Source organism: Centropristis striata, chromosome 13 (genome assembly GCF_030273125.1).
Source record: "Centropristis striata isolate RG_2023a ecotype Rhode Island chromosome 13, C.striata_1.0, whole genome shotgun sequence".
Classification (NCBI taxonomy): Eukaryota; Metazoa; Chordata; class Actinopteri; order Perciformes; family Serranidae; genus Centropristis; species Centropristis striata.
Genome location: NC_081529.1, coordinates 36,668,404 through 36,681,614, shown reverse-complemented (window position 1 = coordinate 36,681,614; position 13,211 = coordinate 36,668,404). Strand labels below are relative to the sequence as shown.

General features: G+C 34.2%; 1 protein-coding gene across 1 annotated transcript; it reads right to left on the bottom strand.

Annotated features, from left to right (window-relative positions):
- Positions 1 to 3,671: 3,671 nt before the first annotated feature.
- lin7b (lin-7 homolog B (C. elegans)) lies at positions 3,672 to 13,197 on the bottom strand. The gene is made up of 6 exons (XM_059348357.1): positions 12,907 to 13,197; positions 10,744 to 10,862; positions 9,128 to 9,199; positions 7,589 to 7,798; positions 5,976 to 6,139; positions 3,672 to 3,944 (listed from the first exon to the last, which is right to left on the bottom strand). Exons 1-6 carry the CDS (start codon positions 12,980 to 12,982, stop codon positions 3,923 to 3,925), a joined length of 663 nt encoding a protein of 220 aa, XP_059204340.1. The 5' UTR covers positions 12,983 to 13,197; the 3' UTR covers positions 3,672 to 3,922.
- Between the last annotated feature and the right edge of the window lie 14 nt (positions 13,198 to 13,211).

The window sequence follows — 13,211 nt, the reverse complement described above, 5'->3', positions numbered from 1 at the left end:
GTCTTTTTGTCATAACTTTGTCTCTTTGGTCATAATTTTGTCTTTTTTGTCATAATTTGTGTCTTTTGTCCTAATTTGTGTCCTTTTTAACTGGGCCCAGGCGGAGTAAAAATAAATATATATATATATATAAATATATATATATATATATATATATATATATATATATATATATATATATATATATATATATATATATATATATATTTACCTGTAGTAGCTGCTACGGGTGGCAGTTATGGCGAGGCTAGTGAGCTCAGATTGGGAATGTTTTTTGTTTTTATATATATATATATACACACATATATATATATAGGTATATATATAGGTGGCAGCTGTAAATTGTTTTGAAAAGATAGAGCAGAGATTAAATAACATGAGAAATGAATGCGGGTAATTTTTGACCATATTGTGTGTTAGAAGGGTTAATGATTAAAGATGTAATGCCCAAAAAATACTACTGATAATTAATTTCCCCATGAAAGCAAACAAACATAACAAATACACAGTGAGAGAGATATCACCATTTAATTTACACAGACTTTATTTCATGAATTATTTTAGAAAACAATGAATACACAAATAGATGGATTTTTAAAATAAAAATCCTAAAACTTTGACTAAGAGGACTCCAGTCTAGTTCTGTTTCAGACTAACGGTTAGATATCTAGAATTAATCTGCGTTTAAACATTTGAAACATGGGAGAAACTTCAAACAACGTCAAACACTTCCTTTCCTGTATTCTGGGGAATGTTTATGCTTCATGTTTATGGAGGAAATGTCTTTATTTATGGAAGGGAAAACATGAAATACAGGATATCAAAATATAATGGAGTACAATGCAGTCAGTTAAATATATTTCCTGTTGGTTTCCTTTTTTACCTTTTTCTTTCCTTCTACACTAACATGGTTCACTGGATGTTTCCTCACCAACACATGACACACTGACAGTAGATGTTCATTTCTCTGGACTAACGTCTACATTTATGCAGATTAAAGCTCCGTTTACATGAGGAAACATGCAGGTAAAACCATAAAATACCTCCGTAGTGTGTCGTCTACACTGACAAGACACAAAACTCTGCTCAGATCTGCTCACGTCACGTACCTCATCATTTGTCTTTTTTGTCATAATTTGTGTCCTTCTGTCATAATTTTGTCTTTTTTGTCATAATTTTATCTTTTTTGTCATAATTTTGTCTTTTTTGTCATAATTTTATCTTTTTTGTCATAATTTTGTCTTTTTGGTCATAATTTTGTGTCTTTTTCGTCATAATTTGTGTCTTTTATGTCATGATTTTGTCTTTTTTGTCTTAATTTGTCTTTTATGTCATAATTTGTCTTTTTTTGTCATAATTTAAGTCTTTTTGTCATAATTTGTGTCCTTTTTTGTCATAATTTGTCTTTTGTTATAACTTTGTCTTTTTTGTCATAATTTTGTCTTTTGTTATAATTTTGTCTTTTTGGTCATAATTTTGTGTCGTTTTTGTCATAATTTTGTCTTTTTTGTCATATTTGTGTCTTTTTTTGTCACAATTTGTGTCTTTTATGTCATAATTTGTGTCTTTTTCGTCATAATTTGTGTCTTTTATGTCATGATTTTGTCTTTTTTGTCTTAATTTGTCTTTTATGTCATAATTTGTCTTTTTTGTCATAATTTGTGTCTTCTTTGTCTTAATTTGTCTTTTTTTGTCAAAATTTAAGTCTTTTTGTCATAATTTGTGTCCTTTTTTGTTATAATTTTGTGTCTTTTTTGTTATAATTTTGTCTTTTGTTATAATTTTGTGTCTTTTTTGTCATAATTTTGTCTTTTTTGTCACAATTTGTGTCTTCTTCGTCATAATTTTGTCTTTTTTGTCATAATTTGTGTCTTTTTTGTCACAATTTGTGTCCTTTATGTCATAATTTGTGTCTTTTTTTGTCACATCCATGCTCCAGTAGAGGAAATAAAGAAACGTGGGATTATTTCCATGGTGGGACCTTCAAGCTGCTCTGGCAGCTCTAATAAACTTACAGGAGTCTTTCCACCAAATGTCCAGGATATGTACAGATAGTATTAGTGAACAGAGAAGGATCTGGAATTACCTCCATCACATTCTGGATGCAGCGATTGGTGGGAGGAGCCAGACGGCTGTGAACGAGACCTGGGAGATCTAGTGATGGAGGAGAACTTTGTGGAAGGAGTAGCTGATGAAAACTTCTGCATGCCCAAAGATGCTCTGATGGCTTTAAGTGATGCCGCCTGGCTGCATACAATCACATCCACACACTTTAGATCACCGTATCAGCAGGTTTCCTCCAGAAAACACTCGTCTAAACCAGGAATAAAAAGTGAAGACGAGACGCCACTTTAGTCTTCTGTTCAGACCGTCACCATGGAAACGGAGCCTCAGGTTTCCTCACCAACAGATGACAGACTGACAGAGTGAATGTACATTTCTCTGGACTAACATCTACATTTCTGCAGATTAAATGTCCCATGGTCCTTTCAAAGATCTTTTTTTTTTTTTAGATATTGTCCAGAAACCTTTTTGTAACTAGATGTGATAAAGACGGAGGATATATTCTCTGGTTTCCAACAGCATTTCTCCAACTCTGTCAACCATTAAAGGTCAGGACCTTTATTCTGAAGTTGGGAGGCTGGAACATAAACCAATCACAACGTGATGACGCAATAATCCTTTTAACCTACTGCAACAGCTTCTCCTGGGCAACTAACCACAAGCAGATATACTAGAACCATAATGGAAATAATGATAATAGTCATAATTACAATGTGCACACAGCGCACTACTGAAGAATACAAAAGGATAATCTCAGATCAAGTCTATATACAGCTGCATCTCAATAAATTAGAATATTATAGAACGTTTATTTATGTCAGTAATTCAATTCAAAAAGTGTAAATAAGACATTATATAGTAGATCCATTACGCACAGCATTAAATATTTCATGTCTTCATTTATTTAAATTTCTTAAAGTTTTGTGTTTTCATTATCTCTAAGCCAGAATCATCAAAATTACAAGAAAAAACTAAAAAATTTACAAGAAAAAAATTCAAATTTACAAGAAAAAAAATCACAAATTTAAGAGAAAAAAAACTAACAAAATTATGATATAAAAAATCTAAAATTTATGAGAAAAAAAATCTAAAATTATGATTAAAAAAAATCAAAAAATTTTGAGAAATAAAATCAAATTTACAAGGAAATAATGACAAATTTATGAGAAAAAAATCACAAATTATGTGAGAAAAAAAATCACAAATTTAAGAGAGAAAAAAACACAAATTTAAGGGAAAAAAATCATAAATTTAAGAGAAAAAACTCATACATTTACAAGAAAAAAAATCATAAATGTACAAGAAAAAAATCTAAAATTTAAGACAAAAAAATACAAATTCATGATTAAAAAAATCTAAAAATTCATGAGAAAAATACAAATTTATGAGAAAAAAAATTCTTCACAATATTCTAATTTTCTGAGACACTGAGTTTAGTGTTTTCATTCTCTCTAAGCCAGAATCATCAAAATTACAAGAAAAACGGGCTTGAAATATTTCACTCTATGTGTAATGAATCTATATAATGTTTGAGTTTCACTTTCTGGAATAATTGACAAAAAATACTGAACTTTTTCATGATATTCTAACGTATTGAGATGCGTCTGTATATGGAAGCATGCTAAGGATGATTTCATGTCTGACAACAACAAGCCGACTCTGCACTCGTCCACTAAATGAGGAAAGAGGGAGGAGAGAATCCTACTGCAGCATTGGCTTCATGAAGAAGTTTAAAGGTGTTGGTAGGCTACTTTGGTTTTTTTGCTTTTCATCTATGGTCTTTCCTCCCACCAGAACAGAGGGGTCAGGGGTCAGGGGTCAGGATGGAGGACGATGAGGGGTGAAGGTTCTGGATTATTTAACCCCTGGACTCCAAAGATCTGCAGGAAGACACACAGAGAGTTATGCCTCATGGGACACATTTTATAAGGACACAACAACATGTATTTCTTTAATCTCAGGTGGTAAAAATCTAAATCAGGGGTCTCAAACTCAAATAACCTGGGGGCCGCTAGAGGCAGTATCAACATGACCAAAAAAAGATACAAAGTTACTAAAAAAAGACACAAAATGACAGAAAAAAACCCGAAATTATTTTAAAAAAGACACAAAATTACTAAAAAAAGACACAAAATGACTGAAAAAACACAAAATTACTTAAAAAAGACACCAAATGACTAAAACAAGACAGAAAATTACAAAAAAAGAAACAAAATTACTAAAAAAAGACACAAAAAAGGAAGTAAAGAAAGAAGGAAGTGAAGAAGGAAGGAAGTAAAGAAGGAAAGAAAGAAAGAAAGAAAGAAAGAAAGAAAGAAAGAAAGAAAGAAATGTTTTTTCCTCCTGCAAGTGCTAGGGAACAGTGTCCCCTAGTAATCCCACAGTGCCTTTAAAAATATCCCTTCTTCTTTTAATTTATTTTAAATTTAATTTCATCCTAACTTTATGTTTTCCTTTATTCATTTTTTAATAAAATCCCTTTTTGTGTCACTACTCTTCTAAAGCACAAAAAGGTCAAAAATGACACATATCCATTTTTTAGCTAAGTAGCTTGCTAAGCTAACTACTTACCTAAATTATTGGTTAAGTATTTAGCTAAGTAGCTTGATAACTATGTAGCTAACTTCTTGGCTAAGTAGCTTGCTAAGATAACTACTTAGCTAACTTCTTGGCTAAGTTGCTTGCTAAGCTAACTACTGAGCTAACTTCTTGGCTGGGTAGCTTGCTAAGCTAACTACTTAGCTAACTTCTTGGCTAAGTAGCTTGCTAAGCTAACTACTTAGCTAACTTCTTGGCTAAGTTGCTTGCTAAGCTAACTACTTAGCTAACTTCTTGGCTAAATTGCTTGCTAAGCTAACTACTTAGCTAACTTCTTGGCGAGGTAGCTTGCTAAGCTAACTACTTAGCTAACTTCTTGGCTAAGTAGCTTGCTAAGCTAACTACTTAGCTAACTTCTTGGCTAAGTAGCTTGCTAAGCTAACTACTTAGCTAACTTCTTGGCTAAGTTGCTTGCTAAGCTAACTACTTAGCTAACTTCTTGGCTAGGTAGCTTGCTAAGCTAACTACTTAGCTAACTTCTTGGCTAGGTAGCTTGCTAAGCTAACTACATAGCTAACTTCTTGGCTAAGTTGCTTGCTAAGCTAACTACTTAGCTAACTTCTTGGCTAGGTAGCTTGCTAAGCTAACTACTTAGCTTACTTCTTGGCTAAGTAGCTTGCTAAGCTAACTACTAGGACAGTTAAAAGAAGATCAGTTGGTAGGTAGATGATGTTAATTATACTGATGATGTGATGCTAATAATGTTATAGTGACTAGACAGTATATAATAATAATAATAATAATAATAATAATAATAATAATAATAAGGCCAGTATAATAATATTAGTACATCACAGTATAAGGTAATAATAGTAATGGCAGCAACAGTAAATGTATATAATAATAAAAATAATAATAATAATAATAGTAGTAGTAGTAATAATGATAATAACAACACAGCAATGTGTCATATATTTAGCCTGTGTAGAATGTGCATACATTTATTTGCTATTATTTATTAGTCTATTTATATTTTATTTTTATTTTTTTACTATGCTTCAGTGGTTATCACTTTAAGTAGTTAGCTTAGCAAGCTACTTAGCCAAGTAGTTAGCTAAGTAATAATACAAAAAACTTTTTTCTTCATAAAGTATGAGAGGCAAAATGTAAATAATGATCTGTTGTTATGAAAAACAAGATATCTAAAGAATACTTGGAATATTCAATCATAAAATAAGTTGATATCAAAAGATAGAGCACAGAAACACACAGCAGCATTAAATAACATGAAGGGAATGAATGAGGGTCCTTTTAGACCATGTTGTGCATTTGAAGGGGTTAAAATGTGGAGCATCAAAGGGTTAAAGCCTCACGAGTAGCTGGTGTGCTGCTGTCGTCTCCTGGCGCTCCTCATCTTCTCGAAGCGAGCCTCCATCTCCTCCAGGACCTTGGGGGTGTAGCGGACCACCAGCTTGACTGAACCCTGAGCGGCCTTCAGCAGCTCCACAGCCTTCTCATGGTGCTCCCCCTCCACGCTCTGCAGGGACACACAGGGCTCAGACACTCAGGGGTCAAAGGTCAGCAGGACACCTTCTAACCCAAGTCTCTACAATGGTTCTTTTCACTGATTAACTCTGATTTTACCACAGAGGAGAAAAAAAATCAGCTACGCTTGGGCAGTATCTGTTTTTTCATGCAATCATACCGAGCTGAGATTTCACAGTTATATTAAATTCATGAGACAAATTTACAAGGAAAAAAATGCAAATTTTAAGAGAAAAAAATCACAAATTGAAGAGAAAAAAACAAAAAAATGTATGAGACAAATTTACAAGGAAAAAAAGGAACATTTTAAGAGAAAACAAAATAAAAAATTCAAGAGAAAAAAAATAAAAAATTTAAGACAAAAAAAATCAAAAAATGAAGACAAAAAAAATCGAGAAAAAAAAACAAACTTGTGAGAAAAGAATCTCAAATTTATGCTACAAAAAATTCACAAGAAAAAAATGACAAATTTAAGAATTTTGTGTTTTCATTCTCTCTAAGCCAGAATCATCAAAATTATAAGAAAAAAAATCACAAATTCAAAAGAAAAACAATCTAAAACTTATGAGACAAATTTACAAGGAACGTTTAAGAGAAAAAAAAAAAAAATTCAAGAGAAAAAAAATAAAAAATTTAAGACAAAAAAAATCAAAAAATGAAGACAAAAAAATTCGAGAAAAATACAAACTTGTGAGAAAAAAAATCTCAAATTTATGCAAAAAAAAATTCACAAGAAAAAAATGACAAATTTAAGAGTTTTGTGTTTTCATTCTCTCTAAGCCAGAATCATCAAAATTGTAAGAAAAAAATTCAGAAATTCACGGGGAAAAAAATCACAAATTCAAGAGAAAAAAAATCTAAAACTTATGAGACAAATTTACAAGGAAGATTTTAAGAGAAAAAAAATCAAAAATTCAAGAGAAAAAAAAAAAATGAAGACAAAAAAAAACAAAAAATTAAGACAAAAAAATTTGAGAAAATACAAACTTGTGAGAAAAAAATCTCAAATTTATGATAAAAAAAATTCAAATTCACACGAAAAAAATGAAAAATTTAAGAGTTTAGTGTTTTCATTCTCTCTAAGCCAGAATCATCAAAATTACAATAAAAACAGGCTTTAAATATTGAATCTATATAATGTAATTAGGGTTAGGGTTAGTGAAATGAATGATGAATCTATATAATGAATCTATATAATGTATGAGTTTCACTTTCTGAAATAACTGACAAAAAATATTCAACTTTTTCACGATATTCTAATTTTTACAGATGTACCTGTATAACCAACCGTTCATATCTTTTTTTCCCCTTTATCGGCACTTTACATGTTTTTGGCGGCCTCTGGTGGTTTAACACTCACTCTTCCAGTGAGTTTATAAAACCTGACATTAAGATAATCTCCTCTCATAGGGTCTCTACAGGTGAAGTCTGATCTTCTCACCACTCCGTTGACAGACAGCAGCTGGTCGCCTCTCTTCAGCCCCCCCTGGCGGTCGGCCACGCCCCCAGGGATCACTCTGGAGATGTAGATGGGGGAGTTCTGCTCTTTGCCCCCCATGATGTTGAAGCCCAGGCCCTCCTCTGTCTTGGGCAGCTCCACCACCCTTGGGTGTGCGTGGCCCTCGCTGGCTGCAAACGCTGCCACGGTGGCCTGGTCGGGAGGGAAACCAGGTCACCACGGTAACAAGACGACTTCACATGAAGCAAGTTGTCCTTCATCTCCAATTACATCATTACTATACTCCCTCTTCCCCATTAATATATTCGCTATTTATTATTTCTTTATTTACTTTTTAGGTATTAGGGCTACGTGCAAGGCAACATGCACTTTATATTCTTAACAATGGGAACTCCCTACCCGCGCCCCTCCGGGACACTGTAAATAAGGGGAGATATGCTTTTGACTGGAATATCTCCACTGGATGATTTATGTTATGATATCTGCTAGTCTCTGGATCTCCCCTTCTCTGCATTTGCTCTGATTTTATGTGACTATTTAATTGTATATGTATGTATATACAGTATATGTGTATGTGTGTATATATATATATATGTATATTTGCTGTACTGAATTTATTTAGGTATTTTAAATTTAATTTGATTGTTTATCTGTTTTTATCTCATTTACTTATCCATGTGTATTAATGTCACCCACCCTGTTATTGTCTCGGGTATTTTCTTTTTTTCTCCTTTTTTTTTAACTTTCACTATATATGGGCGAGAGAAGGCATAGTAGATGTTTAGGGTGACTGATACGACAGTTAGGGGTGGCTGTAGGACTCTTCTTTTGATGTCTTTGTGAATACAGAGAGCACTTCTATGTTGTTTATGTTTTGTTGTGAGAAAAATCAATAAAATCTATTTAAAAAAACAAAACAATGGGAACTCCCAATATCATAAAATTACCGTTGATGGTATTTAATTAATGTAATGTGTATTAAGTATTGTGCATTTAAAATAGCACTTTATATTTACTGTGAAATCTGGCAATCTGCAATATAATTACGCAGCTAACACTTTAACACTTCAGCACTTTAATCAGCCCTTTGATATCTAAACGTAGCGTTTAACACGAGTGAAATACGTTTGGTCCCCTGACCTTTGACCCCTGGTTGTTCTTGCTTTTCTCTTTTATTTTCTGTTCTATTGTGTTCTCAAGGACACGTTCTCTCTCCTTGTTGTTACTGTTGTTTTGTTGATTTTATTGTCTTATGGTATTGACATCAACCTGCCAGAATTTCTTTTTCTTCAGATTATGTTTATTTAGTCTATTTTAAGACAAAAAACACTCCAAACTAACCACAGAGGGTTAAAAGCTGCAGCATTTACCTATAAATGAATGATTATTAGTCACCACACCCTCCAATCTGTCTTCCATTGTACTCAGCTTAGTGACGCTCAATGAAAATAGGGTCCAATGTCTCATTTTCTCTTTATGCAACAGTAAACCACTCTTCAGTTATTAGTTTGTATAGAGTACCTTGGCAGTTGCTTGTGCTCGCACTTCAGGTCCTCCAACGATGTCTAGAGTGTCATAAAGCTGCTCGTAGACCTGAGAGGCAACACAGCACGGTTCAGTCAAACTGGCTACGACGATCAATATAGTGGATCAATAGGTGATGGACAATGTTACAAACACACCAAAAAGACCAACAGCTAAAGTAGTTCAACATTCTGGAAACACGGTTATTTGTTTTTCTTTCTGACAGTCACTACGTTTACATGAATTATTGTCTTAATCTGACTATAACTGGACAACTAAAGTGCATGTAAACGTGTTAGTCCGACTGATGTTGGAGTTCTCCAACTCTGATTAGAACACCAAGATAATGTGACTGGAAAAGGATTTACACCAGCATGTATGACAAGATAACGCATGCTCCGCCCCCCATGCTGGAGTACGACCCCGGAACAAAAACATCCAAGAAAGCCGGTCGAATTAGCCAGTAGCTGGTCACATTAGCCAGTCACATTAGCCGGTAGCCAGTCACATTAGCCAGTAGCTGGTCACATTAGCCAGTCACATTAGCCGGTAGCCAGTCACATTAGCCAGTAGCTGGTCACATTAGCCAGTAGCTGGTCACATTAGCCAGTCACATTAGTCGGTAGCCAGTCACATTAGCCAGTAGCCGGTCACATTAGCCAGTAGCTGGTCACATTAGCCGGTAGCCAGTCACATTAGCCAGTAGCCGGTCACATTAGCCAGTAGCTGGTCACATTAGCCAGTAGCTGGTCACATTAGCCAGTCACATTAGTCGGTAGCCAGTCACATTAGCCAGTAGCCGGTCACATTAGCCAGTAGCTGGTCACATTAGCCGGTAGCCAGTCACATTAGCCAGTAGCTGGTCACATTAGCCAGTAGCTGGTCACATTAGCCAGTCACATTAGCCGGTAGCCAGTCACATTAGCCAGTAGCCGGTCACATTAGCCAGTAGACAGTCACATTAGCCGGTCGCATTAGCCAGTAGCCGGTCACATTAACCGGTAGCCGGTCACATTAGCTGGCCGCACATTGAAGCAAATAAAAAAATTACCCTAGGTCTGCAGAGGAAAAGTACACATGCTGCATCTTTTGTTCATTATTTCGTTAAATTATTTCATACTTAACCTTTGTGCTTTTCTTTAAAAACTTTCTATACTAAAACTGCTGTAAAAAATCTAACAGGTGCATCTCATTAATTAGAATATCATAGAAAAGTTTATTAATGTCAGTAATTCGATTCAAAAAGGTGAAATAACACATTATATAGCTCCATTACATACAGAATGAAACATTTAATGTCTTCATTTATTTAATCTCTTCTAATTATAATGATTATGGCTTACATTTAATGAAGACCTAAAATTCACTGTCTCAAAAAATTTGAATATTACAAAAAACAATTAAAAAAAAAGTCTGTTTAATATGTAAATGTTGTCCTCTAAAAGTCTGTCATCTATATGACTCAATACTTGGTTGATTTGAACTACTGGAAATGGACTTTTCATCATATTCTGATTTATTGAGACGATCCTGTACATGTTTCAGCTTTTAGTCTGGGACTGTGGAAACGTTTTGGTGTGAGCCGAGCATCATCAGACTGCTCTACGTTGTACCTCTCTGATGGCAGCACAGAACTTGCTCTGTAGGACTCTCTGCAGGGCCTGAAGCTTGGGAGGAGGCAGCTCTCCGCTCCGCTGCAGCCGGTCCAGCAGCTCGATCACCCTGCACACATCTGACAGGAGCACAACACACAAAATTAATATTTAAAAAAATATATCCACTAGGACACAATGATATAGAAGAGTATTGATGGCCATTTTTATGCTCAACTATGTCTCAGAAGTTCTTGCAGCAATTTTTGGTTAAAAAAAACATTTGTTACACAGATTTGGAGCTAAATTTAACCATTTTGACCGTCTGAGAGTTGATAAGATTGGTCAAAAATCTCTCAAATTACCACATTAAGACACCAAGACTTTGAGGGATCCCGTAGTAAAAACCAATACTGTGACTTGGTATCAAAAACCTTTGACATTTTGTAGATTTCTGCAAGAATATCGTTATTTGCCAACTGGATGGCGAGCATTCATTACACAGAAACCATTTTCATTCGGGCATCTTTATTTAGCTAAATAGATTAATTGTGTAAACCTGAATGGCAAAGGAAGCTTTCTTCAGAGAACTTTTTATTACATTTAGCAGATTCAGAAGGGTCATACCAGTGTTGTTGAACATTTTTCATGATATATTACAGTCTAGATGTTTTTTTTAATGTACAAGCATCTGTTTTCATTCTTGCAGTATGAAAAGCAGGACTTCCCTTATGAAGACTTGATATCATGTTCTCCTTAACCCTTTGATGTTCAACATGGTCAAAAATGACCCTCATTCATTCCCTTCATGTTATTCATTATAATATTGTTATTAAATGCTGCTGTGTGTTTCTGTGCTCTATCTTTTGATATCAACTTATTTTATGATTGAATATTCCAAGTATTCTTTAAATATCTTGTTTTTGATAACAACAGATCATTATTTACATTTTGCCTCTCATACTTTATGAAGAAAAAAAGGTTTTCGTATTATTACATAGCTAACTACTTGGCTAAGTAGCTTGCTAAGCTAACTACTTAAAGTGATAACCACTGAAGCATAGTAAAAAAATAAAAATAAAATATAAATAGACTAATAAATAATAGCAAATAAATGCATGCACACCCTGCACACAGGCTAAATATATGACACATTGCTGTGTTGTTATTATCATTATTACTACTATTATTATTATTACTATTATTATTATTATTATTATTATTATTATTATATACATTTACTGTTGCTGCCATTACTATTATTACTTTATACTGTGATGTACTAATATTATTATACTGGCCTTATTATTATTATTATTATTATTATTATTATATACTGTCTAGTCACTATAACATTATTAGCATCACATCATCAGTATAATTACCATCATCTACCTACCAACTGATCTTCTTTTAACTGTCCTTGTTCTATTCTGTGTTTTTTCTATTGTTGTTTTTATTTATTCTACCTCAGAATTTTATTCTATTGTATTTTATTTACTTAAATTCCAGACTGCTATCTATCTATCTATCTATGAGCAGAAAAATATTTAAAAATGGTTCAAGTAAAAGCCAAATTAAGAAGATAAATCTTAAATTTGCTCTTAAAAATATGAATATTATATGTTATAACTCGGGAAAGCGACCACACCTTCAACTCCTGCTTGTATGGTCACATGGAGGAAATAAGAACAGCTGGATGCTTTACAGAATTATCTTATTATCACACTTCTGATCTTATTATTACACTTCTGATCTTATTATCTTATCTTATTATTACAGTTATTATCTTATCTTATTATTACAGTTCTGATCTCATTATTTTGTCTTATTATTACAGTTCATATCTCATTAGCTGCTCTGTGTGGTTTGAGGATGACGATTCGGTATTCCGGGTGAAGTGAAATTAATAATAGTGATAATTAAGCATAATGTCGGAGGCACGAACAACAACATGCATATCTAATATTAACTGGACCACACCACGGGTTTCTGCACGTTAAAGCATGTTATTATCTGAGCTATTGGTGGCCGATACATCTTATTTATGATAAACATGACACACATTTTAATAGAATCCCTTATTATTGCTCCGTTCCTCTGCACCACTATAATATAATGCATGTTATTAATGTGTTGCAGGACCAGAGCCGGTCCAGGGAGACCTGGTTCTCTGGTACTGACCTCTCTCCAGGCACAGCGGCTCCGTCATGGCAGCCATGTCCGCCTCCTTAGCGGGGTGGTAGTAGGAGGACATCATCCTGAAGCTCCGAGTCCAGACAGTCAGAGGAAACACGGACTAGATGAGCGCTGCCTGCTCCATCTTTATGTTGAAGGAAGACAGAGAGGAGGAGGTGAGGAGGAGACGGAAGGAGGACCAGGATCCTGGACTAGAGACCTGACGCAGCTCCGCCAAGGATCCGGATTCAGTGCGTGACTGGATGAAGCAGCAGCATCTTCTGCGCAGAGGCGGAGCCCAGAACTAGGGG